Source organism: Fusarium mangiferae (assembly GCF_900044065.1).
Source record: "Fusarium mangiferae strain MRC7560 genome assembly, contig: FMAN_scaffold002, whole genome shotgun sequence".
Classification (NCBI taxonomy): Eukaryota; Fungi; Ascomycota; class Sordariomycetes; order Hypocreales; family Nectriaceae; genus Fusarium; species Fusarium mangiferae.
In genome coordinates, this window is record NW_024573922.1 from 3,431,468 (window position 1) to 3,457,400 (window position 25,933).

The 25,933-nt window shown below is 48.1% G+C and overlaps 11 protein-coding genes across 11 annotated transcripts; 5 read left to right on the forward strand and 6 right to left on the reverse strand.

Annotated features, from left to right (window-relative positions):
- Positions 1–8: 8 nt before the first annotated feature.
- On the reverse strand, positions 9–4,085 carry FMAN_05558 (uncharacterized protein; the record flags this gene model as incomplete). The annotated part of the gene is made up of 4 exons (XM_041827770.1): positions 9–3,472; positions 3,524–3,640; positions 3,693–3,901; positions 3,952–4,085. 4 exons carry the CDS (start codon positions 4,083–4,085, stop codon positions 9–11), a joined length of 3,924 nt encoding a protein of 1,307 aa, XP_041678700.1.
- Positions 4,086–5,599: 1,514 nt separating this feature from the next.
- Positions 5,600–5,891, forward strand: FMAN_05557 (uncharacterized protein; the record flags this gene model as incomplete). The annotated part of the gene is made up of 2 exons (XM_041827771.1): positions 5,600–5,717; positions 5,770–5,891. The coding sequence occupies 2 exons, from the start codon at positions 5,600–5,602 to the stop codon at positions 5,889–5,891; spliced, it is 240 nt and encodes a 79-aa protein (XP_041678701.1).
- A 143-nt stretch (positions 5,892–6,034) lies between these two features.
- FMAN_05556 (uncharacterized protein) lies at positions 6,035–7,902 on the reverse strand (the record flags this gene model as incomplete). The annotated part of the gene is made up of 4 exons (XM_041827772.1): positions 6,035–6,872; positions 6,920–7,175; positions 7,223–7,333; positions 7,380–7,902. 4 exons carry the CDS (start codon positions 7,900–7,902, stop codon positions 6,035–6,037), a joined length of 1,728 nt encoding a protein of 575 aa, XP_041678702.1.
- A 765-nt stretch (positions 7,903–8,667) lies between these two features.
- Positions 8,668–12,880, reverse strand: FMAN_05555 (related to TBP (TATA-binding protein)-interacting protein TIP120; the record flags this gene model as incomplete). The annotated part of the gene is made up of 4 exons (XM_041827773.1): positions 8,668–9,132; positions 9,180–9,518; positions 9,567–12,597; positions 12,645–12,880. 4 exons carry the CDS (start codon positions 12,878–12,880, stop codon positions 8,668–8,670), a joined length of 4,071 nt encoding a protein of 1,356 aa, XP_041678703.1.
- Positions 12,881–13,719: 839 nt separating this feature from the next.
- On the forward strand, positions 13,720–14,196 carry FMAN_05554 (uncharacterized protein; the record flags this gene model as incomplete). The annotated part of the gene is made up of 2 exons (XM_041827774.1): positions 13,720–13,827; positions 13,882–14,196. The coding sequence occupies 2 exons, from the start codon at positions 13,720–13,722 to the stop codon at positions 14,194–14,196; spliced, it is 423 nt and encodes a 140-aa protein (XP_041678704.1).
- Positions 14,197–14,855: 659 nt separating this feature from the next.
- FMAN_05553 (uncharacterized protein) lies at positions 14,856–15,290 on the forward strand (the record flags this gene model as incomplete). Its single annotated transcript, XM_041827776.1, has 1 exon — positions 14,856–15,290. One exon carries the CDS (start codon positions 14,856–14,858, stop codon positions 15,288–15,290), a length of 435 nt encoding a protein of 144 aa, XP_041678705.1.
- A 702-nt stretch (positions 15,291–15,992) lies between these two features.
- FMAN_05552 (uncharacterized protein) lies at positions 15,993–17,785 on the forward strand (the record flags this gene model as incomplete). Its single annotated transcript, XM_041827777.1, has 2 exons — positions 15,993–16,824; positions 16,872–17,785. 2 exons carry the CDS (start codon positions 15,993–15,995, stop codon positions 17,783–17,785), a joined length of 1,746 nt encoding a protein of 581 aa, XP_041678706.1.
- Positions 17,786–18,257: 472 nt separating this feature from the next.
- FMAN_05551 (uncharacterized protein) lies at positions 18,258–19,814 on the reverse strand (the record flags this gene model as incomplete). The annotated part of the gene is made up of 1 exon (XM_041827778.1): positions 18,258–19,814. One exon carries the CDS (start codon positions 19,812–19,814, stop codon positions 18,258–18,260), a length of 1,557 nt encoding a protein of 518 aa, XP_041678707.1.
- A 747-nt stretch (positions 19,815–20,561) lies between these two features.
- Positions 20,562–20,840, forward strand: FMAN_05550 (uncharacterized protein; the record flags this gene model as incomplete). The annotated part of the gene is made up of 1 exon (XM_041827779.1): positions 20,562–20,840. The coding sequence occupies one exon, from the start codon at positions 20,562–20,564 to the stop codon at positions 20,838–20,840; it is 279 nt and encodes a 92-aa protein (XP_041678708.1).
- A 182-nt stretch (positions 20,841–21,022) lies between these two features.
- FMAN_05549 (uncharacterized protein) lies at positions 21,023–21,738 on the reverse strand (the record flags this gene model as incomplete). Its single annotated transcript, XM_041827780.1, has 2 exons — positions 21,023–21,464; positions 21,515–21,738. 2 exons carry the CDS (start codon positions 21,736–21,738, stop codon positions 21,023–21,025), a joined length of 666 nt encoding a protein of 221 aa, XP_041678709.1.
- A 444-nt stretch (positions 21,739–22,182) lies between these two features.
- FMAN_05548 (uncharacterized protein) lies at positions 22,183–24,183 on the reverse strand (the record flags this gene model as incomplete). Its single annotated transcript, XM_041827781.1, has 3 exons — positions 22,183–23,402; positions 23,453–23,612; positions 23,659–24,183. 3 exons carry the CDS (start codon positions 24,181–24,183, stop codon positions 22,183–22,185), a joined length of 1,905 nt encoding a protein of 634 aa, XP_041678710.1.
- Between the last annotated feature and the right edge of the window lie 1,750 nt (positions 24,184–25,933).

Below are 25,933 nucleotides of genomic sequence, written 5' to 3' on the forward strand. Positions count from 1 at the left end.
CGTAAGCATCATGGCCTCCTATAGTTTCTCAATATCCTAGCAATCACGTCATGGTGTTCAAGCTCCGCAAATTCTGCTGCATTGTGACACCTTGCGTCAATTGTGTCAGGTTCCTCGTCGTTATCCAATAGAAGGGAAATCATATCAAGTCGGCCATGCTCTGCCGCTCCTTCAAGTGCAGTTCTTCCACCAACCTCTGCTCCTTTGGCGCTGACATGAGCCCCATGTTCGATAAGGAAAACAGCCATGTTGATGTTACCAGTGATTGCTGCATATTGAAGAGCAGTTGCCCCTCCTACAGTCGCGGGTGCTGCATTTACTGTCGCTCCATTCTCAACTAGACAAGTAGCGATCTCGAGGTTCCCATGTTTTGCGGCGAGTTGAAGGATTGTCGTCACAGGAGGGGATAGATTTGCGTCGACGGACGAGCCGCTTTCGATGAGATACATGGCTGTCTGAGTATGATTGTTCGCAACTGCAAGCCCGAGTGCTGTGGCTTTGTAGAAAGGACTAGCTTCTTCGTTGACCGAAGCTCCATGTTCAACAAGATACTTAACGATCTCAACGCTACCATGCATTGCGGCGTGCTGAAGAGCTGTTGCGGAATTGCCAGGGACTTTTGCGCCAACATCGGCACCTCGGTCAACGAGATGCTTAACCGTTTCCAAGTTCCCTAGATTGGCCGCTCTCTGGAGCACAGTCTCCCCGGACGTCGAGTCATTAACATCGGCGCCTTCTGCAAGAAAGAGTACGACCAGTTCCAGGTTATGATTGCTGACAGCCAATTGAAGTGCACTGGCTCGAACCGAGGAAGTATTCAGGTTGGCACCAGCTTCGACAAGAAGTTTTGCCAAATCTGTGTCATTTTTATGAACCGCCAATTGAAGTGCTGTCGATCCAGTCATTGAGGCATTGACATCTGCGCCTGCATCAATCAGGAGCTTAGCCAGCTCCAGTCTATTTCTGGAGACTGCTATTTGGATTGCAGTGCTTCCGGTAGAAGCATTGAAGTCGGAGCCTGCTGCCAGAAGTATTCGACATCTCTCGAAAAGATCATTTTGCCGAAAGTCTCCTTGTACGGCTTGTTCAAGTGGCGTAGCCCATATGGAAGGCCTGTTAACATCTGCACCACGTTGAACAAGTAACTGGACGGTGGGGAGCGAGAAACCCTTTTCGAAAGCAAGCCCAAGAGCAGTAAATCTACCGGATATATCGACCACATTTGGATCTGCTCCTTTGGAGAGAAGAAAACTGGCAGCATCTTCGTTTCCCCTCTCGAGGGAAACGAGAAGCGGCGTTAAACTTCCACCTATCAAACAATGTATGTTTGCTCCTTTTACAGTGAGTAATTCTATGAATCTGTTATCGTATCGGCATATCGCCTGCTTCAATGGCATTTCGGGTCCGGTATCATAATAGCATTCTTGGTGCGCATTGCGGCATACTACCAGTGAGGGTTTGTTGGGGCTGGCACCAGCATCGAGTAAACTTTCGGCCATATAATACTCCCCTTGGTGCATCGCTAGCCAGAGAGGTGTCGGATATCCAGGCTGGGTAAAGTCGAGGTTGGGCTTGATAAAATGCTGCATTAACAAGTCGAATACTCTCATATCGCGGCACCATGACGAAGATGCTCTACCACTATCAGATATCCATGTTCTCATATTGGCTGTCCCGACATTCCATATCGAATCACAGATTAGAGAATCGATCTCCTCTTCGGGGAAGGTGAATAAACGGATGGTAAACGACTCAGCGTCGGGACCAAGAATATGACAGATGAAACCACTGCGAACGGCGGTTTTGAGGGCAGATGAAATGAATTCTGTTGGCCAACGTAGACCATGCCGATTCCAGAACTTCAATACTGTTTCTAGAAGTTGTAAGTTTCCAGTAGACACTGCCTCCTCGAGGTAGTTTATTCCATCAAGAAGGTCGAAACGGCTACAGGAACTCCACAATTCCTCGAAGACATAAGCCACAAGATCAGCAGAGCGCGACCTCAATGCGGCATGAAAAACTGTCAACCCATATTCTCTAGCGGCAGAAGCAAAGAGATCGCCTCCTTCACGCAAAAGTAGCTCTAGGAGATCACGATCTCCAGATTCAGCTGCAGCCTGCATCGCTGTTCTCCCCGCATCTTCTCCAGGCAGAGAGTTGATGTCTGCCCCTTTTGCCAACAACACTTTGGCCAACTCTATCTTCTCCCCTTCCGCCATTGGCCAACTGCATACTAACTGCAATGCTGTCCCAGTGGCTGGATGTCGGAAGTCAACGCTTGCGCCTGCATCCAGGAAGATTTTGGTGATTTCATGCTCGCGCTCCTGAATTGAGATCTGAAGAGGAGTTGATATTTTCTTTGAACGCAGAGTTCTTTCCGTCTCGTCCAGCATTTCTGGATCGATGAATATGTCTAGGACTGCGCCGCCCTGGACCAGGCGCTTGACAATGCCAATATCGCCTGCAAGTACTGCGTAATGGAGAGGAGTAACAAACATGTCCAACTCATGTTTCAGAAATGCGAAATCCCCATCTTGAAGTTCGTCGATCAATAAGTTCGGGTTTACTCCGGCTTCAATCAATATGTTGACCAGACTCAATTCGTGCTTGTTGATCGCGAAGTATAACACTGAAAGACCTTTTGCTGGTAGCATCTTCAGGTCTGCTCCAACTTCCAACATGAGTTTTACGAGGACCAAGTCCCCATTTCTGACCGCTTGGATCAAAGGCTTCTCGAGTCCAGAATTCATATTCGCTCCTGATTCAATTAACATTTTTGCGATTTCTATATCACCACCCCAATTCAAGGCGCAATTGAGAGGGTTCTCGGGCGTGTTATCTTTGGTGCATTCAACTTTTCCATTTGGATCCGCCCCAAAATCGAGAAGGAGTTGGACGGCGTCCCGGTTCTTTTCTTGTACGGCTGTTTGGAGCGCAGAAAATCCGTTTTCATTCGGATCAGTGCTGCCAGGGCTGACCCCAGACTCGAGTAAGAAATGCAGGAACTCTATCCCTTTGTTTCCTGGAACTCCGAGCGCCACAAACAAAAGGTGTCTTGCAAATATTTCGAGAGTCGGTACACTCATTGTAAATAGATGCTTCATCTCGATAAGAAAGCCACTCGAAATGGCGAGCTGGAGAAGCTTGTAGGCGGAGCTTTTGGTTGCCACCAAATTATTGGAGCAAAGAAACACCAACGAGTTGAAGATTTGCAACCATGGGGGCTCTAGATGTTGGAGGATCTCCATAGGATTCTCCAACATTGGGACCAGTTCAAACAGTCGCTCTCCTTTTATGTCAAAGTGTTTCGAAAGGTCGTCGGAGACAGGCCTTGGTGGCTCTGGCAATGGCAGACTTCCAGTACCCATTTTCCCGGTGGTATGGACGCCGGATAGCAATTTATTTGTCACTTCCCAGAATTCAAGTGTCCCATTTTGTTGGTTGGGACTGAAAAGTGGTGTTCGACTCTCAACTGCATTGCGTCAGTTTTAACATAGGACGGTTGGGGTAAGTACAAACTCACTTAGATTGTTGAAGCTTGCTCGAAACTTCAGCCAGGGGAGGCCGTTGATGAGAACGACCCTGGAGCTCGAAGATGGCGGTGTACAAGCAACCACCCCATAGGCGTGAGTACTAATGACTTCAAATTCACCAGATTAGCAGGTGTTTGTATCCAAGCATGCTATACTTACACTCTTCTTCGACCTGCGGAACGTGATATCTTCTTAGTTCTTTCTTCTGCCTTTTCTCCGAGATGAATTTGCCATCAATGCTGAGTTTCGTCAACTTTCCCCCTGCCTGACGCTTCTCGACTAAAGCGCTTGCATGCTGCCATTTTTCTTTGGTGTAATTCTTTTGCAGCTTCCAGTTGACGTTAACTTTGCGAATGTATTGGGGCTTCCTATCTTCTTGTTAGACATATCGCACCAGAATGGCATCAATTTGACTCACGTAGCATGGAAGCCAGCTTCTGCCATGATCTGGATAACCTCGTCAAGAGTCTTGTCTTGACCGACGTACAGCTCGGTTATGCGAGGCCTTTGAGCTTCCCAAAGAGCGGTCGGAATTCTTGCTGTTTGCGGCATGTTTAATAGATTTAAGTAGACCTCTGTAAGAGTAAAACCTCTTGTAAATGATGAGTGGTGCAGATAGGGTACAGGAAATTGAGAATGGATGGGAGGGTTGGGCCTTTAAGTATCGGCCTAGGGAACGATTTCACTGCCACGCTTTCGGGCACTCGAAGTACCTGAGTACCTGGCCAAAGCTGGCCTCTGTCCAAAATTCGTGTTTGATACGTACTCATCCAGAGCCTGATTTGGAGGGCATGGTCATCATGCAGCAGCGCTCCAGTGAGGCTGATTCCTCCGCCGGGTCCCTGATTGGCAGCCAAAATTCGCGTTTCCTCAATCACATCTGTCATGCAGTAACACGGTCCAGGGTCTCTAGAGCCAATAGTTTACTCATTTAAAGAATGTTTCTGGTTCTGGGTGACCGCAGGCCCAGATCAGGCTGCGACCAGGACAGTGTTTAAGATGGAGTGCCTCAATTTACACTTTGGGCATGTAGCATATACATCTCGGATCTATCTGATTGATCTCCGATACAGATGTAGGTCGGTATCATTCTTGTTCAGTTGGAACTTCTACAGAGTTCAATCTCACGAGATGACATCTAAGAGTAGGGTGAGATTCTTACCAAGTGGCTTTCAGATACGATTCTATAACAACGTCAATGATCTCGTACTGTACCATAGCGAACATGAGCCTTGAACTCATGATTCTCTCGTGCGAAAGAAACAATCAATACCACCCATAAGTATGGAAGAGCCATGATAGGTTGGCCAGAATTCGCGTTTGCCCTGTCTTACCAAAAGGCAGAATGAGATGCACCAACGCCGCTAGGACTGACAATGAACACGGGCATCAGAGCCTGCGGAATAATCAGCCAAGCTTAACAATACCAAATCATATGCCAACGCTCCGGGGGACATACACCAGCACTCAAGGTCATTTATAACCCTTTGTTTACTCCGTAGCTCAGACCTGAACTCAGAGGTATCTATAGTGAAATACAGTGTTGTGTGAATACTGTATTCGCATGTGTTGGGTATCCTTTTAACGTTCCTAAGACTATAAATTTGTATATATAGCTGATTATAATGATGATATAAGTCCTATGATTATCTAGGAGGGCTAGATCATTAGTCTGTTGATGTGATACTGATAGGGGACTTGCTACCTTGGCTTCTGATCTTTGTTATAGAAGATTAAATAAGCAATATGCTAATTCTAATTGGATCTATTTTTAAAACTTCAAACATTTGAGTCGTAGGGCCGTTAGGTGGTTTTCAAAAGGAGGGCTAAGCCATTGCAAACGACGTCGGCCTGCAGATCACCTAGACCAGAATCGGCATCTTTTTCACTCCCAACATGGGAGAACTCCAACAGCTGAGATACATATATGATCTTTGGTTCCCGCATGCTTGGTATTTGACATGTTCATTTTCTGCTTTAAAATTCCCTTTCAAGTGCTCAAGTACTCAATTCTTCTCTGAAGTTAAAATCACTGTCTTTCAACTACCAAATCTCGCAGCATCGCCATGCCTCCAGAGGTCATAGTCGCCATCGTTGGTGTGTTAGTCAACGTCCCCGCCTTCATTCTCGTCTTTTGGCACTGTTTCTGCAGAAGAACACCGTCTAACTCTGCTCGAAACTCCGGTATTCTGCATTGTCTCTCAATTCTCTATTACCAAACTGACAGCCATTGTAGAAGAAGCCGTTCCTCTCCAGTCTCCTTCCTTGCACCCTCGACGTCTCACCTTCGACACACAATACGCTGTGGCTTTCCCATGCACGCTTCCTCTCATCAACGTATCGACTCCTCGCCTTTGACATCATACCACACTCAACGCTCTTTATTATACGATCAGTCTATAGTACATGTTCAATGGTCATCATTCTCAGCGTAACGGTTGACGAGAACGAAAGCGATTTGGCGAACTTTGGCACTTCTTATATAGACACAATACACAGTTTCACCACTCCTTTTCACTCCTCTTCAAAGTTGTCTTGAATCCCACCAATTCAACTTCCCCAGCCCTTCCATCTTCACTCTCAAACACCATCTCGTCCAGTCCCAGAAACTCATACGCAGCTCTATCTACCATCGCCCAACTCATACAACTCGCATCCTCCCAGAACAACAACCCCTCCTGCATTCCAATTTGAGTCGCCGTGCCAATTCTAAACATTGCCCTCCACGCTGTCTTGTTCCCCACTTTGAGATCTGTAGGATATAGTCGTCCAGATAGTGAGATTTTGGGTACGTTGGGGTTGAGCACTGAGAGGTAGTGCAGCCAATGTGTCGAGACGTCTGTTCCGCGGACTATCCACTTCGTGATGCTTAGCCCAGGACCGTCGTCGTCAACATCGAGAACGAGAGTCGAGTTTGTATCTTCGTTGATGTATGTCCCTGCAAATGCCTTCTTTGCTTGGTCTTTACCCGCTGCTTCAAGTGCGGGCACAAGAACTTTTGTGATCATTGAGAAGAAAACCAGAGGAAGACCTCCCGCATTCTCAGGTCCTCCCACTAATACACTGATAACTATACCATAGTCTGGAATCATTGCAAAAATGGAATGATATGTTCCTATGTCGCCTCCTTTGGTGTAGACGTTGACCACACGCTCGTCAGAGGTCAGCTTATTAGATCGCACAATCTCCCACGGTGCGCCGATAAACTCTCCCCTTCCACTGGTAAAAGTCACAGGTTTGAGCCACTCGTTTGTTTCTGCCAGGTCTAAGAACTCGTGCTTGAGGATGGAAGATCCGAAAGCGAGGAGGTCTTTTGTTGATGAGTAGAACGAGCCAGCCCTATACAAGTTAGCTAGATGTCAGTGCTTAGACGTGATCCAACTTACGGACTCAGGATACCGATGGAGCTATTCCAGAAAGTATCATCAGGTCCAATGGCTCCCACGGAGTCATCGGGTTTCGAATAAGTCGTGCTATTCATCCCTGCAACATCAAGAACATTCTTCTGCACAAACTCTTCATATGACTCTCCAGAAACTCTCTCTATGACCAAGCTCATAACGAAAAAGGCTATGTTTGAGTACACTGGGTTGCTCCAAGGTGCAAAAGTCGGAGGCCGTTTGCCAAAATTGTCCCAAAAGTCTTGCCACGTTAGTCAAAACCACAGGTATTGGTGGGTAGATACTCACCTTGAACATCACAGGGAGGAATTCCGACCAGACCAGCACATCCTAAGACCTCGTGTGCAGCAGGAAGACCCAGATCAGTCCAATTCCTAAAGCTCGTCAAATCCGTCGACACTACCAAGCATTAGTACCGCCATTTCCTATTGAATGCAAACCTTACAATCAGCAGGCATGCCTCCCATGTGCGATGCGAGAGCCTGCAGCGATACCTTATCCCAATCAACAGTCGTAATCGCATTATTCTCACTCTGCTGCTTATTCAACTTTCTCAATTCAGGAACATATTTCGTCACCGGGTCATGTATGCCCACTCCCTTGAGCTTGAGCGCAGCGAGGGTAGTATACGCCTTCGAGATACTCCCAATGCGATAAACCGAGTCGGCATCTATTTTGCTTACGCCTCGAGGATCGAGATTTTCTGGCGTGTGATGGAAGTCCAGCAAGGGTTTGTCCTCGTGAATTGACGTGACACCGACTGAGACAGCTGTGCTGTGCAGTAGACTCGAATAGGCCTTTATAGTCTCTCTGATAGCCTCAATGGCAATTTTCACATTCTGATGTGAGCTTGGGTTAGTTGGTGCAGGGAGGACTGGGCCAATTGGAGGACAATGGTAGTTCTTTGCAGCGAGTACATCGCCAGTGAAGAAAAGCAAAAGAGGGAGAGGCTGCACTGGGATCTTCATCATGCAAGTCACTCAAAGACTGAAGAGATGAAGGCAGGACTCAATCCGCTGAAAATGAATGAAATGGATGGGCTTTATATGAATAAGACGGCGTGTTATCCCTCCACAAGGTATATGATCCCCCGCATAACATCCTGGCCCCTAAGCAGTCCTCGTCAGTCCTTGGCCTGGCGATCATGCTCTTTATCCCACTTACCCATTTAGGCATCATCCTGCGCCCCATAATGTTGAGAGCAGCTCAGTTACGAGACCAGAAGGTGATTATAAGCAGGGATATACAGGCGATGGGAGTTGAGGAATAGGAGCCAAAATATCTTTCAATTTAAAGATAGCTTTAGAATTATCTCGGGAGGTCTATCAAGAAACGAGAGTGGCTTCCGGGGTACTGACATACCCACCTAATTTTTGGCCCCCAAAGTAATTCTTTGATTCAGTCGCTGGAAGGCAACAGTGAGGAGGTTTCAAGTAATCAAAACAATAAACGAGGAAGAGAGTTAATCCCAACACTTTTGACTAATAAAATTCGTGCTTCGTGTAGTAGTGCCACTAATCTTCTCGCTTTATAGGATCCGTCCGTCGCCACTGGTAACCATCTCAATATTCGGCGTATTTGGTCCAAGATTGTATAATTGTTGTGATTTCTGTAATAATGTTACCTAATTCTCGGTGCAATGATCGTTGTGCCAAAGGATGAAACGGGCCAGTTGTCTGAACTGCGTCTTCCAGAATTGTCATCGCCTCGCCATTGCCATTACAGTGTAGATCTTAGACCATCCGGGTCTGCAATTGATTGTTCTCCTCCCTCAGTGTTTTCAACTGCTTCTCAAACTCCTTGTTGACCCAATCCCAGTATCCTGTCCAGGTGCTGGCGGCACCAGCGTTACTGGTAGCTGCTCCAGCGTTGCCAGTCATGGCCTTCATCTTCTCTCCCAACAGCGAAGTAACTCTGAGAATGCTCTTGTTAGCTTCCTCTTGTTTCTCTACATCCTGCTTCACGGCATTATCCTTCAGCTTGACCGAGAGGACAGTTCTGTACGCCTCAGCGATCGAGTTCAAGCGTCGAGTTGTCTCATCGGGGTCGATCACGATCAGCTTGGTCACCATGAGATTGCAGAGCTGCCTAATATCATTATCATCCTTGAGACCAGCGATGACACGATCGTAAAAGTCGATGTTATTGATGCGACTGAATGCAGTCTCCATCAAGGCGTACAGTGTCTCATATGCGCTCTGTTCAAAGTTAGTTCCTGTTCACAACGAGTTCATCGTTAACGCACCTTTCGGACCTCCAGGCCATCGTCTACGGTGTGCTTGAAAGGACCCATCATCACTTCCTTCACAAGTTCCTTCTTGATGACTGATTCTTGAAGAACAAATGGCATCAGTTCTCCCAAGTGCGGGTGGATTAGATCGGGCTTTGATCGAGCAGCTGTAGTGAGCGTGATCATTGCTAGTCGCCGAATATCCATATCGGAGTCTTGTAGCATTGTCAGAAGCATCTCAATTAGAACCTCCCGTAGCATCACGTCCAAAACCTCGTCACTTTCAGGAAGGGTATAGCGAACAGCTTGAACAGCCATCCCTCGAATACCCAGAGACTGGTCCTTCAGGAGAGCCTATGAAGAGTTAGAACATTCAGAACGTATGGGCTTCGGCATGCATACCTGAAGGCGTGGAATGAAAACGGCAGGGTCAAGTGTGACAAGTCGTCCAACAGATTCAGCACAAACGACCTTGTTGTCGGCATTGTCGGAAGCCTTGAGAAGCTCGTCCCAGATAGCTGGGGCGTAGTTGCGTAGGTCAGTAGACTGCGCAGAGATCGATTGTAGGATTTCCTTGATGGACTGAATAAGGAGGTACTGAGTGTTTCCACCTTTCTGCATGGTTTTCAAGATGATGGGAAGGAATTCTGGAACATTGCCGGAGCCAGCCTGGCCAAGAGCGACGGCTGCCGAGAGAGACACCTTGTCTGGCTCCTTGTGGAACTGATCCAAGAAAAGATCCGGCTTCAACGTCGAGCTTGTTCCAAGTCTCTTTCCGGCTTCACCTAAAACGGCCAGGGCAAGACTGACTCGGGCTTCATCGTTCGTTTTAGCACTAGTATAGAGCTCCGTGACAAAGCTATCAAGCTTGACACCAACCGAGTCTCCACCGGTAACGAGCAGAGTCCCAATAACTTTACCGACGACAGGAGGGTCACCTGCAACGCTGACGTTTTTCAAAAGTCCCTGCATGAGCCCCTGACCGACTCCGCTCTCTCCAATGTTGCTGACTAGCACAAGAAGTTGGTCAAGAACGATTCCTGCGTGGTGCTCCTTGAGCAGCTGCGAGATGGCGGCAATCATCTCATCAGTGACCACCAGCTCGGGGTGCTCGGTCACCAAGTTTGCAAGGATAATTAATGTCGGTCCAAGGAGATGCGCGTCGCTGTTAACGATGATGGGCATCAAGTCGGTGACAATTCCTTGAATGGTATCCGGTTCGAGCTGACCCTTCGTGGCGGGCGACAAGACAAGGTTACGAAGAGCAATGATACTGGAGCCACGAAGTGACCGATTTGCTTTTCGTAGCTGTGCTGACAGTTCCAAACTAACATCTTGAACCCATGCCTTGTCCAGTTGTTCGGGGGTTCGGGCATAACGGGCAACGTTCTCCACAGCGCGGACGGCAGCAAGACGAGTAGTCTCATTCTTCAGTCTCTCTTGCAAGACTTCCAGAGCAGTCTTCACCTTATCATCAGAGAGAAGGGAAGATCCCTCGGAGGTTGAATTTCGCGAAACAAGGACTCCTAATGCATGGATGGCGCGTTGGCGGACCTCGGCATCGGCATCCTGAGCGGAGGACCTGTCTATAATGACGGTATAAAGCTTTTCCAGCTCAGCCTTGTACTTGGAAGCAGCATTGCGTGATCTTGGTGGGGTAATCGTCTTAACCAGCTCCTCCACGGTGCGGATAGCCTCACTTGAGATCTTGTAGAAACGGTTGTTAGCAGCAGATGCCACACCATCGACAATCTTCGTAAGATAGGGCTGTAGAAGTGTTGACGAATGAGTCTTGGCAATGTCACTGATCACGCTAAGAGCAGTGATTCTCAAAGTGCTTGGGGTCGCTGAGGAGGAGCCGGAATGGGACGCCACTTGAGTCGAGGCGGATACAGCACCAGCAGGCTGGATAGCCTCAATTATAGGTCCAATGACTTGATCAAAGTACTCAGCCAATCCGCCATGTTGAACTGAAACTATGTCATCCAGAAGCTTTATAACTGCCTGCTTGGTAGGAATAGTCTTGCCCTTGAGTTGCTTGGTGGTTGCCTTAACGATGGACGGTGTGAGGCGAGCCAAGTCAGCTCGTGGACCGCTAGGAGGGATTTTCTCCAAGACGGGTGAAACCAATCCAGATCCTGACATGAATTGGGACGCAGAAGCGCCTCCACCACTGCTCTGACGTCTTCTTTTCCTGCTGATGGGGATGCGGGTCTCGAATTCTGGCTCAAGATCGTCTAGGGTGAGGTCTGTTGTGGGAAGTCCTTCACCAGTCTTGCGAACCAAGAGCGAAAGTGCCGAAATAATTTCAAGGCGAACGTTCTCCTCTCGCTCAGAAATACGTTTTATAAGGTGAGGTGCCGTCTGGTTGTAAAGTACACCGTTCTCAAGCAGGTCACCACTGCCACGTGTTGAGATAACTGTGTAGATGGTCTTTGCAGCGCACCGTCGAACCTTCCAGCTGGCGTCATCATCGTCGTCTTCAAAGCCATCGTCGGCATCGAATTCGTCGTCCTCATCCATTTCTTCATCCTCCTCTTCATCCTCCATATCCTCGTCCTCGTCATCCACGTTGTAGTTGGGATCATATTTGAGATATCGCAGGCAGGCTTCTATAGTTTCATCTGTGAACGGGCGCATCTCTTGAGGGCATGAGGCCAAGAAGGCATCTAAGGCTACCAAAGCAGCTTCTCGAACCTCGTTGAAATCTTGCCCAAGATCGTCTCCGTCGCTAAGCGCATCGAGGTGTTCTTGAAGCTCCTCCTCACTAAGTGCCTTGATAATCAAGGGTACAGTACCGGCAAGATGGGGTCCAAATCGTGCGGGAATCGACCGGGCCATACTACCGAGGATCGAGATGTATAATCTTCTGGTGACGGGGGTGATTCGCTTCGTTAGTCCAAGGGTGATTCGCCTGACTACTTCTTCCAGGTGCTCGTCAGACAAATAGACCGCGAGCATGGATATAGCAACGACAGCCCTCTTCTTGACAACTGATGTGCCTTTCTCGCTTTCGAGTAGCTGAATAACAACCTCTTGCATAGCCTCTACTTCAACCTGGACAAGCATAGGTCCAAAGCATCGGACAACCTCAATCAATACGTCGACAGCTTCTGCGTTGAGGTCGCCTTCGTTTTGTAGGAGTCCTTCGGGGACAGGAGGAAGAGGGACCTTGGGGTTCTTTGGGACCTGGGTTTTGGGGCCGGGCCCAATAAGCCGGGGAATCAACACGCGGCTGATGGCGCTATATGCTTCCTGCACATCGTTTGTTGGTGGGAGGCCTGGGACTGGTCGGGGGAGAGCGATGATGACATTTCGCAGGGCAAGTGAAGGAACAGCATTGTCCACAGAATTCTTAAGCTTCAGAGTCGAGAGCTTCTCGATCAAGGGAGCGATAACGGGCATCGGAATCTTGCCCACAAATGGGCCCAGGCTAATAGCCGTTAGCACTTCATAGATTGGATTGTCCGCTTGACATACCACTTCACTGCAAGGTTCTGCACCTCACCATTTTGATCGTCCAACACCTTGATGAGACTATCAACAGTACGAGCGGCGATATTATAGTCATGGTGCAGAAAGTCGGGCTTAGCGATATGCAGAAGTTGAAGCAAATCGTTTAGGGCCATGAAACGGAAGTCGGGGTCATTGTCACTGAGCTTTGTAACGTGGCCCATCACCGCCTGCGGCGTGGCACTGATTTGACCAGAAGCCATACTGAGCGAGCTTCACGATGGTGTGAGCTTGATGGTTTCAGATCATAAGCGCGGGGTAACGGATGGAGGGGTATTGAGGAAGTTGATACTGTAGAAGGAGAGGATGCGATCCTGGTGCGTTACAATTCAAAGATAATAAACTCAAAGTAACAGAAATGCTATTTGGAGTGATTGGTACAAAGATTGAGAGTTTGAGCTTCCTCCAGGCAGACGGAAGAAGGTCGGAGCTCTCGAGGTGTTGCCCCGCTATGACATCCGAGCTGTCACCCCAGTCGCGGGAGGGAAGATCGTCGGTGGTGGCCCGGCATTTCTTTGATCCGTTACGATCAACGACTTAACCTCTATAGGGTATTCCCATTGGATTCAGAAGTTCGATGAACTACATGTAACAAAATGCACAATGGTATGACTTCAGGTCAACCAATGTTACCAAAAATGATTTATCAGATACACTCAAACTTTTGCACAAAATGAGCTTAGCAGGAGCTAACTCACAGTCATTAATGACTGTGCTTGTCAAACATCGTCGCCTCTCTGCGTCTGTGTCACAGGTTTACTCTAATCACCATAAGTTCAAGTGCTCAGCATTCAAAGCAGGTTTCTGCTCGAATGTCTGGTTACAATTCAAAGCAATTCAACAGCTATTCGCCAAGCCATGATCAGTGATTTTGCTTTCAATAACAGCGTTTGACAGCTGAATAGGGGCGATGGATTGACTATAAGAAGCACGCTCCTGGAATATGTTGGTTCTCTCACGTCTCAGAAAGCACCTGGCTATACAGCACCACCTACGACCACCACTTCAAAGTACTATAAAATACAGCTAACCAGTTAAGATCATGCGCTCTCTCTTAGTTTTCGTCTCCCTCCTCTCGCTAACGACGGCGAGCCATGTGTCTCGCAGCGCCCCAGATACAGATGGAGAATACTCCTGGGATTGTGGTCATGTAGGTTACTTCTCAACAATCTTGGAGTATTTCCATTTTACTTACATACAATAGATGGCTCCTTTCAGTGTATCAGACTGCAACGAGCTACTTGACTGGTTCAAGACTATTTCCAAAACTGGCTGGTTCGGTATCGGAAAAGCCAATGGCCTAGCCAAGTATTGGGGTTCCTGCCAGCTTTATATACAACCCGGGCCCCTCGGACACTTTGCCCTCGAAATCCAGCAAGATGAGTTTGTGGATGTTGTGCATCAGGGGTTGGTGGATAAATGCCCCGATAAATTGACCCGAGCCACAGTCAAGCCAAATAACAATACTTGGGTAGCCTATGTAACGGAGAAGGGCTGGGAGCCCCATGATGACTTTTAGAGGGACTGATCATATCATTTAGGGTAGTGTCGGTTCCGCCGTTCAATAAAGTACTTATTATCCCAAGAGCTTAAAGGTTCAGGGGCTAGTTGACATCAACATGAGTTCGGCCTTGTCCATAAGTTCTTAGCTGCTTAGTCTCGAGGACAATGATTAGGATATCCATGTGACTTGTGTCGTTTTCTAGGTAGCCATCGTGCTGCGGTCGGATCATCAACAACAAAACCCCTTACGTCCTTCACAAGTACAAATCATCTCTCAGTCGTTACTAAGACCAAAGTTGAACCGCGCCCAGCTGTCGTTCACAAAACATGCAACAAACCAAGTGTTAAAAGATGTTCAATAGCACATACAAATAACTCAGAGAGCAGCATGACTCACTTTGAGCTCCACTAAGGAAGTAGTGAATCGGAACACTGATGTGCATCTATTCAAACTGCGGCTCACACGACTAGTTGAGCTAGTCAGAGGTAATTATATAGTGACTAAGTATGTGAATGAATGAGAGTCATGAGGTGAATCAATAGAAATAAGATGTATATAAAGGGACTCCCTTCCCGCTCATCTTAGCAAGCGATTTCTCCTTAATTATAATCTAACTTATAAAACCACCGCGTCATATTCGATCTTAAGAACACAGACCAGCTCCACCTGACACAATGTGGTTCGTATTGACGTTAATGTCTCTTCTTTCTCTTACAGCCGCCAACTTTTTGCGTCACGACATGCTGGGCTGGAACCCATCATACAATTCGAGCACATACTACTGGGGATGCGGGACGAACACCACAGCCGCTCGATCAGATTGTGAGCACGCTCTCAATCGGTTTTTTCAAAATCCGTTTCTCACCGAAATCGAGAAGAACACAACCATATGGGCTTCGTTCAGATCCTGCAAAGTAGCCGTGGGTACCAAAGAAAATTACGACTCTGTAAACGGCCCTATTCAAAAGGATGAGTTTCGAGATATAGCGAACTGGGGATTCGGATCATTATGTGATTTGGGAATGCAACGAACCTGGTTCATTCCACACAATCACACCTGGTATGCATATGTTACAGAAACGGCGTGGGACCTCGATGACCGCCTTTGAGATAACGGATGCATGGATGCTTGGTCACGAAGGAATTTGTTTCGGGGCCGTCTCGGTAGTTCATAGGTTGATTGTACATTTTGGTTACACAGATGGTTAGAAGCATCGGGGTGAGAAGAGGAGAACTTAGAGCCACAGTACTAACCTAAGGATGGAAGCACTGGTGCACAAACCTGGCTTGAAGACCAAATGAGGAGACCTTCTTATCGATTTCTGGGGCTGGGGAACAACATCAGGACCAGGAGATATCGAACCAGACAATAAATACATTACAATGTGACAATTCTGTAAGTTTGGTGAAAATGCCTTTGGTGTTGATTAGCCAGCAGCCCAATTCTTACCGTGGTTTCGCAACAAAAAGGGTTGGGTTGTTAGTAGGAAGGTTACACAAAAAGACAAAGATACAGTTTGACGTCAAGCGTCAAGCTCCTACAGCCCAACAACATCTCTACAATTCCATGAGTCAAATCTTGCAAGATTGCTCGCTGCTTGAAGTATACGACGTTTGCCCAAGGCGAGCTGCTTGTCAAGGCAGCTGCAAACACTGCTAGCAACTGCCAAGTCACCCGCGGGATGATTCACGGACAAACTGACAGTAAACAAACCTGCCGGTAAACAAACTCTGCTAACTCCTCCTTATCTCTTCCCTCCTGGCCACTTTTACTCTTGACGCCTTCTTCATCTTCGCGCTGATTTCTCACGATGTCAGAGCATTCCAAGCCAGGCTCCTCAGCGGAGTCCTCCAACGACATCGACATGACCTCATATACGAGCGAAATCGACATGGTCTCAGATACGAGTGACATCGAAATGGCTTCGGATGCGAGCGGCAACGAGGCGTCTCCCATCGAGAAAGTTCCTCCCGAAGTTCTCTCCTATGCCCTCTCTTTCTTACCCAACAGAGCCTCTATCCGTGCTGCCATGCTCTCCGGCTCGAAGCTTTACAACGCTTTCAAACAACGTCCCGCCTACATTACATCATGCGTCCTCTTCAACTCCATGGAGGAACCCGTTTACCGGGAAGCCGTCGTGACTTTCAACATGAAAATGACAGAATGGCAGGGCCTCAAAGCTGGCATCAAGGCTATCAATCGCGTCTATTCCAGTGAACAGCAGCGCATCTACAGCCAGTTCCTCACACTCGACCGAGTCAAGAAGATGTGGCGCCTTCATAAAGCTGTTGAATACTTCGCAAAACGTCTTCCTTTGTCCCTGATCAAAAAGCATCCAGTCGTCAAGTACAGAGGTGCATTCTCTATCAACACTAATGTTCGGGTGCGCTTTCAGCGTGCGCTGTATCGCTTGGATGCGTGTTTGAACATCATGAAGCTCATGATTGCCTCGCATCTCCATGATAATCATGGGATAAACAGACCCCCGACCGAAGAGGAGCATAAGGAGGCTCACTGGGTTCATTGCCTGAAGGATTTGGAGGAACATCGCATTCTCAAGGCTTTTCACAGCCAGTACTCTGCCGTGGAGATTGAGCAGCTGACTAGCATCTGCGGCATCTTGGTTACTGAAATCGCACCTTGTAAGTCCCCTTATCAATAATGATTCCACGTGGTCTAATGGTTCCAGCTTTCAATACCTTTCTCGAACGAGATATCGAATTGGGTACCCAGCTGCCATACTACATCAGCCATGCCCTGTGCCCTGGGTCAATGAGTCTCATTGCCCAAGGTCTCCCCTTTCTGAAAGACTTTCTGGCTGCTGGGTCACGAATCGAAAGAGCGAGAGTTATTCGAAGTATCAATCCACCCATTGACTGGAACCCTCATCTCCCAACCAGACCTCCTTTCCCCGGTAACGACGAGCATCTCACCTGTGTTGTCCACGATTACGAGGGGGCTCCGGGCAAATGGGCACGGATGGACACTCCAGACTTCATGATGCGTACTCCTTTCATCAAAGATCCCGACCCCGGGCCAGAGAACGCGTGGCATATCCTAAGTCGCTATGCAATTTTCCTGAACGAATCCGATGGAGAAGTCACCACTTACCAGTCACTTCCATGGGGGTATGTCTTCTGGGACATCGACATGTTCGACAAGGCCGAATTCACCAACATCAGAATCGAGGACCACAATGAATCCGGTTTCACCCTCGACGCAAGCCACCCGATCCACGCTACCTGGCAGCCCCTGGCTAAATGGGATTCACGTACGGCTACTGACCGGTTGCTCATGTCCTGCCAGCAGAAGGTCCACCTCAAGAACCGTGGCCAAACGGGATACTTCAACTTTGACTCCTGGATTATGTCCGCTGAAGCGAGTATGTTCCACCAGTTGCACAGCATGTCCCGGGAAGACCTACAGAGTTTCGTTCGTAGCGTAGAAACGCCTGAACTACTGCAGCAGTTTCTCATAAACATGGAGGCTTCGCACCCGGATATTGTTCAAATGGCCATTGATTTGTCGGCAGCTGGAGCTTTGAATGCTTTGGTCGCTCCAGCTCCTGATGACGATGATGAGGGCGAGGATGATGCGAACTGATAACTCGAAGCTACCACATTTGCATTGTGTTTGAAGGAACCACCTTCAAGGCAACGAAACGTCAGCTTGGGCTCTTCGCAGTACCTTAAAGCGCATTGCGTGATCTACTAACTGTGCAGCTCGACAAAATTTCAATTTGGCTTTTTCTTACATCAGGCTCCTAAGCCTTTTGTAATTCATCAGAAATCGGTTTGGCTTTTCCCATCAAGTTTCGGGTCTATGATCGCGAAACAGTGCTATTTGACTGACTAAAGGTCTCGGATATATGAGACCGACTCAGCCATGTATCACAAGTTCGCTATGAGAGGCATTTGAGACTCGGTAGTTACCACGATCTCATAGATAGCTGAAGTGTTTCATGAACTGTGTCTTCTAGATGATCAATGATAATCTGTCTAGTCTGTTAACCGTTCGTCTCTCCGTGGGCGCGTAGATGTAGACTACAATATCTTTAGAAGTACCGGATCCCACTCTAAGGTCCCCAGGCATCCCACATGTCTTCCACATCCATTGCATTCTCTACAATTGCATCTATATCGCCTCTTCCCATAGAGTACCAAAGCGCTGCATCGTCTTCATCTTCGTCTTCATCAGAGCCCGAATCATCCTCCCATTCTTCTTCTCCAACAAGTTCCCAAACAGCTTTATCTTCGCCCTCCATGTCTTCCCTCTTGAATGTGTAGTGATCCCAGTCAATCTCCTTAAGATTCGGCACGATCATGGACTTTTTGTTCCAGAATTGGTTGAGCCCCGCGATGAGGTTGTCCTTGGATGTTGTCTTTGCAGGGGCGTTTGGCTGAAATTCCCGGACCTTGAGGTACTTGAGTCTTGAGTGTGTGACGCCGGTGTCCAGAGTCGAGGTCGGTAGAGGATGGCCCGACAGGCATAGGCGCTCGGGTGACCCGACGGCGTGTAGGAACGCCTTCAAAGTGGGTGATCCTTCTTCCATGCGTCCTCTGTGAAAGACAAAAGTGACATCGAGGAGGTTGAGGTTAGGGAAAGCTTTGAACTGGTCCTTGTAATTATCGAGATTCTTGTCCCCGAGAAGCATTGTCGATGCCAGTTCGAAACCTGGTGGGAACGAAGTCAAGCTCTCTGGTCGCTCTGAACCAGTCACGCAACGGACGATAAGTTCTCTCACGGGCCGGTTCTCTTTGAAGCTTCCATTGAAAAGCATCAAAACAAACTCCATGTCCAGGTCGATGTCGTTGAGTTGTAGGCTGTACAAGTTCTCCCACAGGTTGATGTGCGGGGTGAAAAATTGTGCTTGCTTGCTCTCCTCAAACTCTGCCTTTTCGGTGCTGAGTTTCTGCAGCTTGGGCATGAGAGGGAGGCCGTCGTGTACCGCCTTGCACATAATGTGGTCCAGTATGAAGGCTTTTGGGTTGTTGTTGCAATCCCGCCAAGTAAAGCTGGTGACGTTTGGGGACAAGAAGAGAATAGAGGCAAATAGCAGTTCCAGAATGCCATCGTGCTTGAAATCGGGGGAAAACATGAATCGCTGTTTTGTTCGCTCCAACATACAAGCCGACCAAGCAAGTTTGTGAAGCCCAGCGCCGTCGAGAAGACGCATCAGAGCAGGTTTGTCAGAAGGGCATCGCTTTGACCAAATCTTCTTGCATTCGGGCATTTCGAATTTCCTGACACGTGGTCCCACCAAATCAGCATAGCAAAGAATGTACTGAACATGTTGGCGAAGTTCAGGTCTCTGAATGAGATTGATGAATATGTTTGTGACATCCTGGGGAGTGGTCAAGATGAGATTCCGGTAGAGCAAGGGTTCCAAGACATCTCTGGTAGCTTTGGAGGTATAGGTCAATTTGTAGAGAGTAGTTGACGACTTGTCCATGCAGCAGTCGCACGAACTGTTGCTGTCTATTTGGTTCTCATGCTCAATGACGGACTCAGCGGCCAGAAGAGATCCAATGTGATAGAGGATGTCGAGGGGCAGTCTTGGTATAAGTACAGGTTGTGGCACGCTTGCAGGCCGTGCTTCATTTGGAGGCTGTTGCTCGCCTGAAGTCTCCATGGTGAGCGGTTTGAAATAGTGGCCGTCGGAGCCAGTAGATGAATTAGTCTAGTAGATAGTGAAAATTGCAAGATGAAGCTTAGAGAGCGGACCGTGAACGTCAAGTCGACACGGTTTGAAGATGATGCAGAAGCAGAGATATTTCAGCCACTTACCCACGGTAGGTGGGCTGTAACACCTTAGTGACTTAGTACCTACAAAGGTCGGCGAAACCGCCTATAGGTATACCTTAGCCTCAGGGGGCAAGAAAACATCGAACCTTACTGTAAGGTGTCAAAATAAACTTAACAAAAGTTATCCTAAGCTCAGGCTATATTACCTAAGTCTTTTTGTCATTTGGGATGAAGGTCCTATATCTTCTTTCCCACCCGAGGTAGCTCAGGTACCTAGCTAAAAGGACAACCTCGTTTAGAAGCACATGATACGAAAAACACAAAATCACTCGAAACAAGGCAATGCTTCACCTGTGTCTATCTAACCTAATCGAAATTCAAATCTCTGAAACCTCGTTAGGCCCTGAAGGTTGATCAACTGCCGTAACGTAGTAACCCAACTGCCAGAGCTCTCACTACGGCCCCACACCCCGCCATCCGTCCCGCTGTGGAAACCAACCGAACCTTTAACATCAACAAACAAACCATTCACGATACCTCAACATCCTTCAAAATGGTAGCTGCCCCTTGCTCTAAGCACTTCGACCCTAGCTAACACTTTCAGAACAAGGATTCATCCTTCACGTTCGTTCACATGCACCGCTCCCGCGACGCAGACCTCTTTGAGGACTTCTGCAAGGACAAGCTCCCGGATGACGAGATCTACGTTCCGCCCGTTCACCAACCCATCAACCCGGAAGACGAAGACGATGTCGTTCCGGATCAACATGCTGCGTTTGGTATTCAGCGCGCTACGCAAAAGTCAAAGGAGCCAGCTTGGAAGGACCTGGGACTTTCAGAGCTCATGAACAAGGGTCCTAGTATTGGAACTGGTGGAAAGCCGAAGGGTTCTGGAAGTGCTCTGCCGCGATAAATGGGATACACATTCTTGTCACTGATGTTTAAGCAAGGCGTTGGGCGTAGAATGGCTATAGAGAATCTGCATGGCAGCATGGTTCAATATTAAATCAGGCATGATATCACATCGCCAAAGACACAATTCGTCTCTATCAAACCCAACCCATCATAAAAACTCCAAAACTCCATCTTGACCACCTAATTCTTCCCCAAGAATCCCTCCCTCTCCAGTACTTCCGGTCTGAACTTGACGAGAAAGACCGTCTTGCCAGGCCACATATCGCCCTCCGCAACCGTATGCGCTGTAACTTTTGCTGGGAAATCAGCTCCGTCGCAGACACCTTCTACAATACCGGCTACGTAGGCAGCGCAGTTCAGCTGGCTCATTTCTTTGGGTACGCTGATGTATTGATTCACGAGAGGTTCGTTATCGATGATCATGTATTCTTCTGGTGTTTCGGGGTTGGCGGATTTCTCGAGTCGGTCTGCTTGACGGCCGAAGAGGTGCTGCCAGATATTTTGCTTTATGAAGTGGAGGAGGGCAATGATGCTGAGTGGTCGGGTCTGCGTACGCGCTGGTTCGCGGAAGAGGAGAAGATCGAGGAGTTTGAGACCGATAGAGTGGCCTTGAAGATTAAGTCTGCACACAATTAGCTCCCGCACTCCATAAACAGGGAGTATTGAACGTACCGCTGTTCAAGCTCCTGAATGCCCTTGACCCTTCTCTGCGCATACGTCACCATCTCTCCAAACAGATACGCAAAGCTCGCCTGGCTCAGCTCCGCCGTCTTGGTCCTATTCAACGGGCGACTGTAGATATTCTTTCCATTGCTGGGATATCGCAGGCCTGGGTCTTTGCTGCCGCTTGGTGTAGGCGTTGGCGCCACGGTGTTGGGGGGTTGGAGGTTGCTCATGATGGACTGTGAGGCTGTCGCTGGAGCATTTCGCAGCTTCTGGTATTATTTGGGGTGTTCGTAGAGCTTGTAGGCGAGATAGATCTAGCGTGGTTGTCGTGCTTGGAGGTTCGTTGTCGCACGTGTAAACGTGGGCTTGTCTGGAGGGTGAGGTAGAGGGAGGTGACATATGTGGAGACCTGAGCTACTGACCGAGCTACACCGAGAGTTCACCTTGATAAGTCAAATATCACAACGGCACTTAAACATTTGTCAACATCTGCAAAACAAAAGCAAGAATTTTAATTAATGAAAGTGAGGCATGGACTCATGAATTACTAATTATGCTCTAAGACTACGTGTTCCGTCATCAAATTATAGCAAGAAGCAAAATCCAGCAATTATCATCCTAGTGCAACCCCAAGCATCACCCCCCTCGGCGATGCATTTGTCGAAGTCCTTAGACTACTGGACAGTAACGACCTTGGACTTTAGCTCTTTCTGTTTCACAGTAGCCTCAATCCAGCCAGAAGCATCCTCAAGCGCCTTTCGAGGACTCTTCTTGCGCTTGAGCAAGAACCCCTGAATCTCCGCAGGCGAGAACATACCCTCTGGGATCAGTTGGCCAAACTCCTGCGAGATCTCCTTGAGTTCTTCAATCGACAGAGTCGTCTCTTTTCCTTTGTTATCCACGAGACTGTGGATACTGCCATTCTGTGCCTTGGGTGCGGCGGGTTTGGTCTTGGACATTGGGACTGGCTTGTTACGCGACATCTCGTACATCCGGTAAAAGAGCTCCGATGCCTGTGCGCTGGTTGCGTTCTTGAACCCAACTTGCACATCGACTCGTCCCGGTCGAATGAGAGCCTCGTCGAGTGACTCGGGCTTGTTGGTGGTCATGATGAGGATGCGACCTTCATGCGAAGCAACACCATCAATGGCGTTGAGAAGTCCAGAAAGTGAAATACTTTCCACAGTCAAGATGTTATTAGCACCCCTGTTGCTAGTATTCTCTCTGTCTCTTCTGTTTCTTCTTCGCTTTCTGCGTCTCTTTCTGTCCTCCTCAGAGCTGTCGGTATCGCTGTCGGAGGAGTCTTTGGCCTTTTTGGATTTCTTCTTTTCTTTCTTCTCCGCCTTTTCTGGCTTTTTGCCTTTGGCATCGCCGCTCTTTTCTCCGGTGGCGTCTTCGTTCTCTTCTTCGTCTTCTTCGCCGTTGGGACGACGAAGACCAGCGGTGTCGATGTCTTCCAAAAGGACAACACATCGGCGAGGAAGTCTAGTGAACAAGACAGCCAGATCCTCTTCGCTGACGGTAGGATCTTGAAGACTGATGACATAGATATCAATACCGAAAACGCCAGCCAATGCAAACGAAAAACTTGTCTTGCCAGTGCCGGGTGGTCCGTGAAAGAGATAACCACGGCGGAGAGGAATACCTCGAGAAGCATACCACTTAGGAGTTCCGGGGTGCAAATACTCGTTGATGTCTCGCAAAACGTCGTGTTTCTCTTCATGCTCGAGAATCACAGTTCTCATTGGTCTGATGGGTCTCCGGGCAACTTGCTGCCACATGCTCCAAGCATCACGGCGACTTTCTTTTATTCTGGGGCGGTAGATGGTGGTCTTGTGGCGAGTGTCGAGGAAATAGGCTGTTTTGGCATCTGCAAGAAGTTGCTTGATAGGGTCTGCAAATCGTTAGTTCAGTGTCGATTCAAGATCAGCGATATTAACTTGCCAATAGACCTGCCGAAGCAAGATATTTTGAGCTCCTCAACATCCTTGGTCCCTCCCCAACCGTTGGTACTTTGTAGAGATTCTCTCTTCCGGTTGACCCGAAAGTACGTCCTGTCATGCCAAAACCCTGTCGTGCCCATGGCTGGGACATATCGTGGGTTCTGGGGGATGTCAGTGACTGCAAAAGGCACGAATACAAAAACTTACACATCTAGCTGCGTCGCTGGCAAAGTTGAGATACTTAGGCGAATCTTCACCGTCTTCGACAGTATTTGTGGCTAACACATCTGCTTGATCTTCTTCCTCGTCCCAAGCACTCTTGAAGACGGTCTGGGCTGTGAGATGACGATTAGACGCAATGTCTTGCTGCTCCGACAAGAACTGCATGAGCGTGGAATAGATCTGGTCATTCTCGCTAACGTATATGGTACACCTGAAATATGTGTGAACAAAGTTATCGATCGCTGCATATAGCTGATCAAAGAGTTTGGACAAGCCCCAGATACAACCGAGAAGGGTGAGGAGGATAGATGGATCAAGACCCAACTGAGCGCCCACGAAGCGGTAGACGAATAGGAAGAGCTGGAGCAGAGGCGATGCTTGGCCTGCGGAAACAAGAAAAGTGTCCATTATTCCGGGGAATGATGAGGAAGAGTTCAGTGGTTGGGCGGTGCTGTTCATGGCTTGGAGAAAAGGAGACCAGCCCATCTTGCTCATCTTTGTGATGTCCATGGTGTATGAGGGAGTGAAGTTGTTCAGGCCGTGATAAGGCAGGTTTGGATTGGATTCAGGCCTGCAGAGGCTCTTCTTCCTGTTGGAGAAGATGTTTATGCGGATGCAAGTGCTTGAACGACTGATCCAATAAAGGCCCTTTCTTCCTCGGACGAGTTAGATGCAAGACTGTGCTGGCAGGGTCACACAACTTCTCCTCGGGGCCTCCTTTTATACCTGAAATGAGGAAGAGAAGAAGAGCATATGACCTGACCCTCGGGTCCGGCCCAGCTCTGAGTTGGTGTTGGTTGAAGAGATGCTGTGCTGTTGCTGTTGCTACGGGTGAAGTGAAGATCAAGCTGCGATTAAGAGAGGCTCTAGAATGCCTTGTTATGCACTTTGGGCGCGTAGTATGCAGGTTCAATCCATAGAAAGAACCCTGTATTTATATCAGTGAGATAATGTAGGTTGGTTTCCTCCTGGTCTGAATCCTCTGGGAAGTGGTTAGGTCATGTTGGGTCATGTTACCAAACAAAAAAGCACACTTGTTTTCTTTTTTGCCCTACGTACATGACAATTACCTAGGTAGGTAGTTTACGCACTTCCCGTACGTACACACATAATCTGCCTAGATTTTAGGCTCTTCCAAGACTGTTTATATTCCTGTTTTCGTGAATACGTGCACGGGGGGTTTGATTCACCCTAAAATAGACTATGTTACTTTGTGTAACGATCGAGTACTGTCCCGGACCAAACCATGACCAAGTGTGACTCAAAACAATGCTTGGCTATGGGAATAAGCAAATGAAAGTGTTTTCACTCTTTATGTGGGGTTAATCCGACGAGTTTGTTGTGCATGAATTGCTTAGGTCGCGCTCATTGCCTATCTCTACAGAGTGTGTGAGTGCCAATTCGTGTGAGTGGCTAGATTTCTCATTTTGAGGCACCGCATGCAACGAGAGGCAAAACCAACAGGCAGCATTAACGCTACGAAAGATGGAGGTTGTTTTGGCCTGCTTTTCGGGTCAGATGTGTCTTGTTTTTTTTTTGTTTGGATCTTCTGTAAACAAAAAAAATAACTGTTAGCCTTTAGCGGAATTGGGGAGACTTCACTCCGATTACGACGACTTACATGCCATTCAGCCTTGTGTCGTGCATCTTCACCCTGGACCTGTAGACGAGAAGAGGGGCTTGAAAGGAATGGGCATAAGCTGGAGGTGACCAAATGACCTCGGCTTTTCCTATTGTGTCTTTGCATACCTTGACGCTTGTTCGATTCGGAATACATGTCGCGAACCGTTGCGCCCGAATAAGCTTGGGGGTGAGGCTCTGATGCACTTTGTGAATTGTCATATCACTAGGACTTGGTTACATTTGGTCTTATGTCAGTTGCATATGAATAAGACTGGTGAACATGCTCGGAGAATTCTTTTCGAAATGATTGGTGCGTGAGACTGATACTCAGCCATGGTGGACATGAACGCTTGTGAATATTGATACAGGTACGCCGATACGCCAAGCGCCCTGTGAAGTATCACGCAGTGATGCAAGACAGAGTAAAGAAGTTAACATGAGTAATCCAAGCCAATCGCCCTTGATGTAGCAGAATATTCACTATCACCACCATGCCGGGCCTCAGTGAGCTGATTCACGGGCACCATTCGAGCATTGCCCTCTTCCTCTGATTCAAGTCTCCTGCTGACCAATCTGAGGGAAATAATACGAAAAATGTCTATAACATGCCGACTATGCGAGCAGGCGTCCTCAGAAC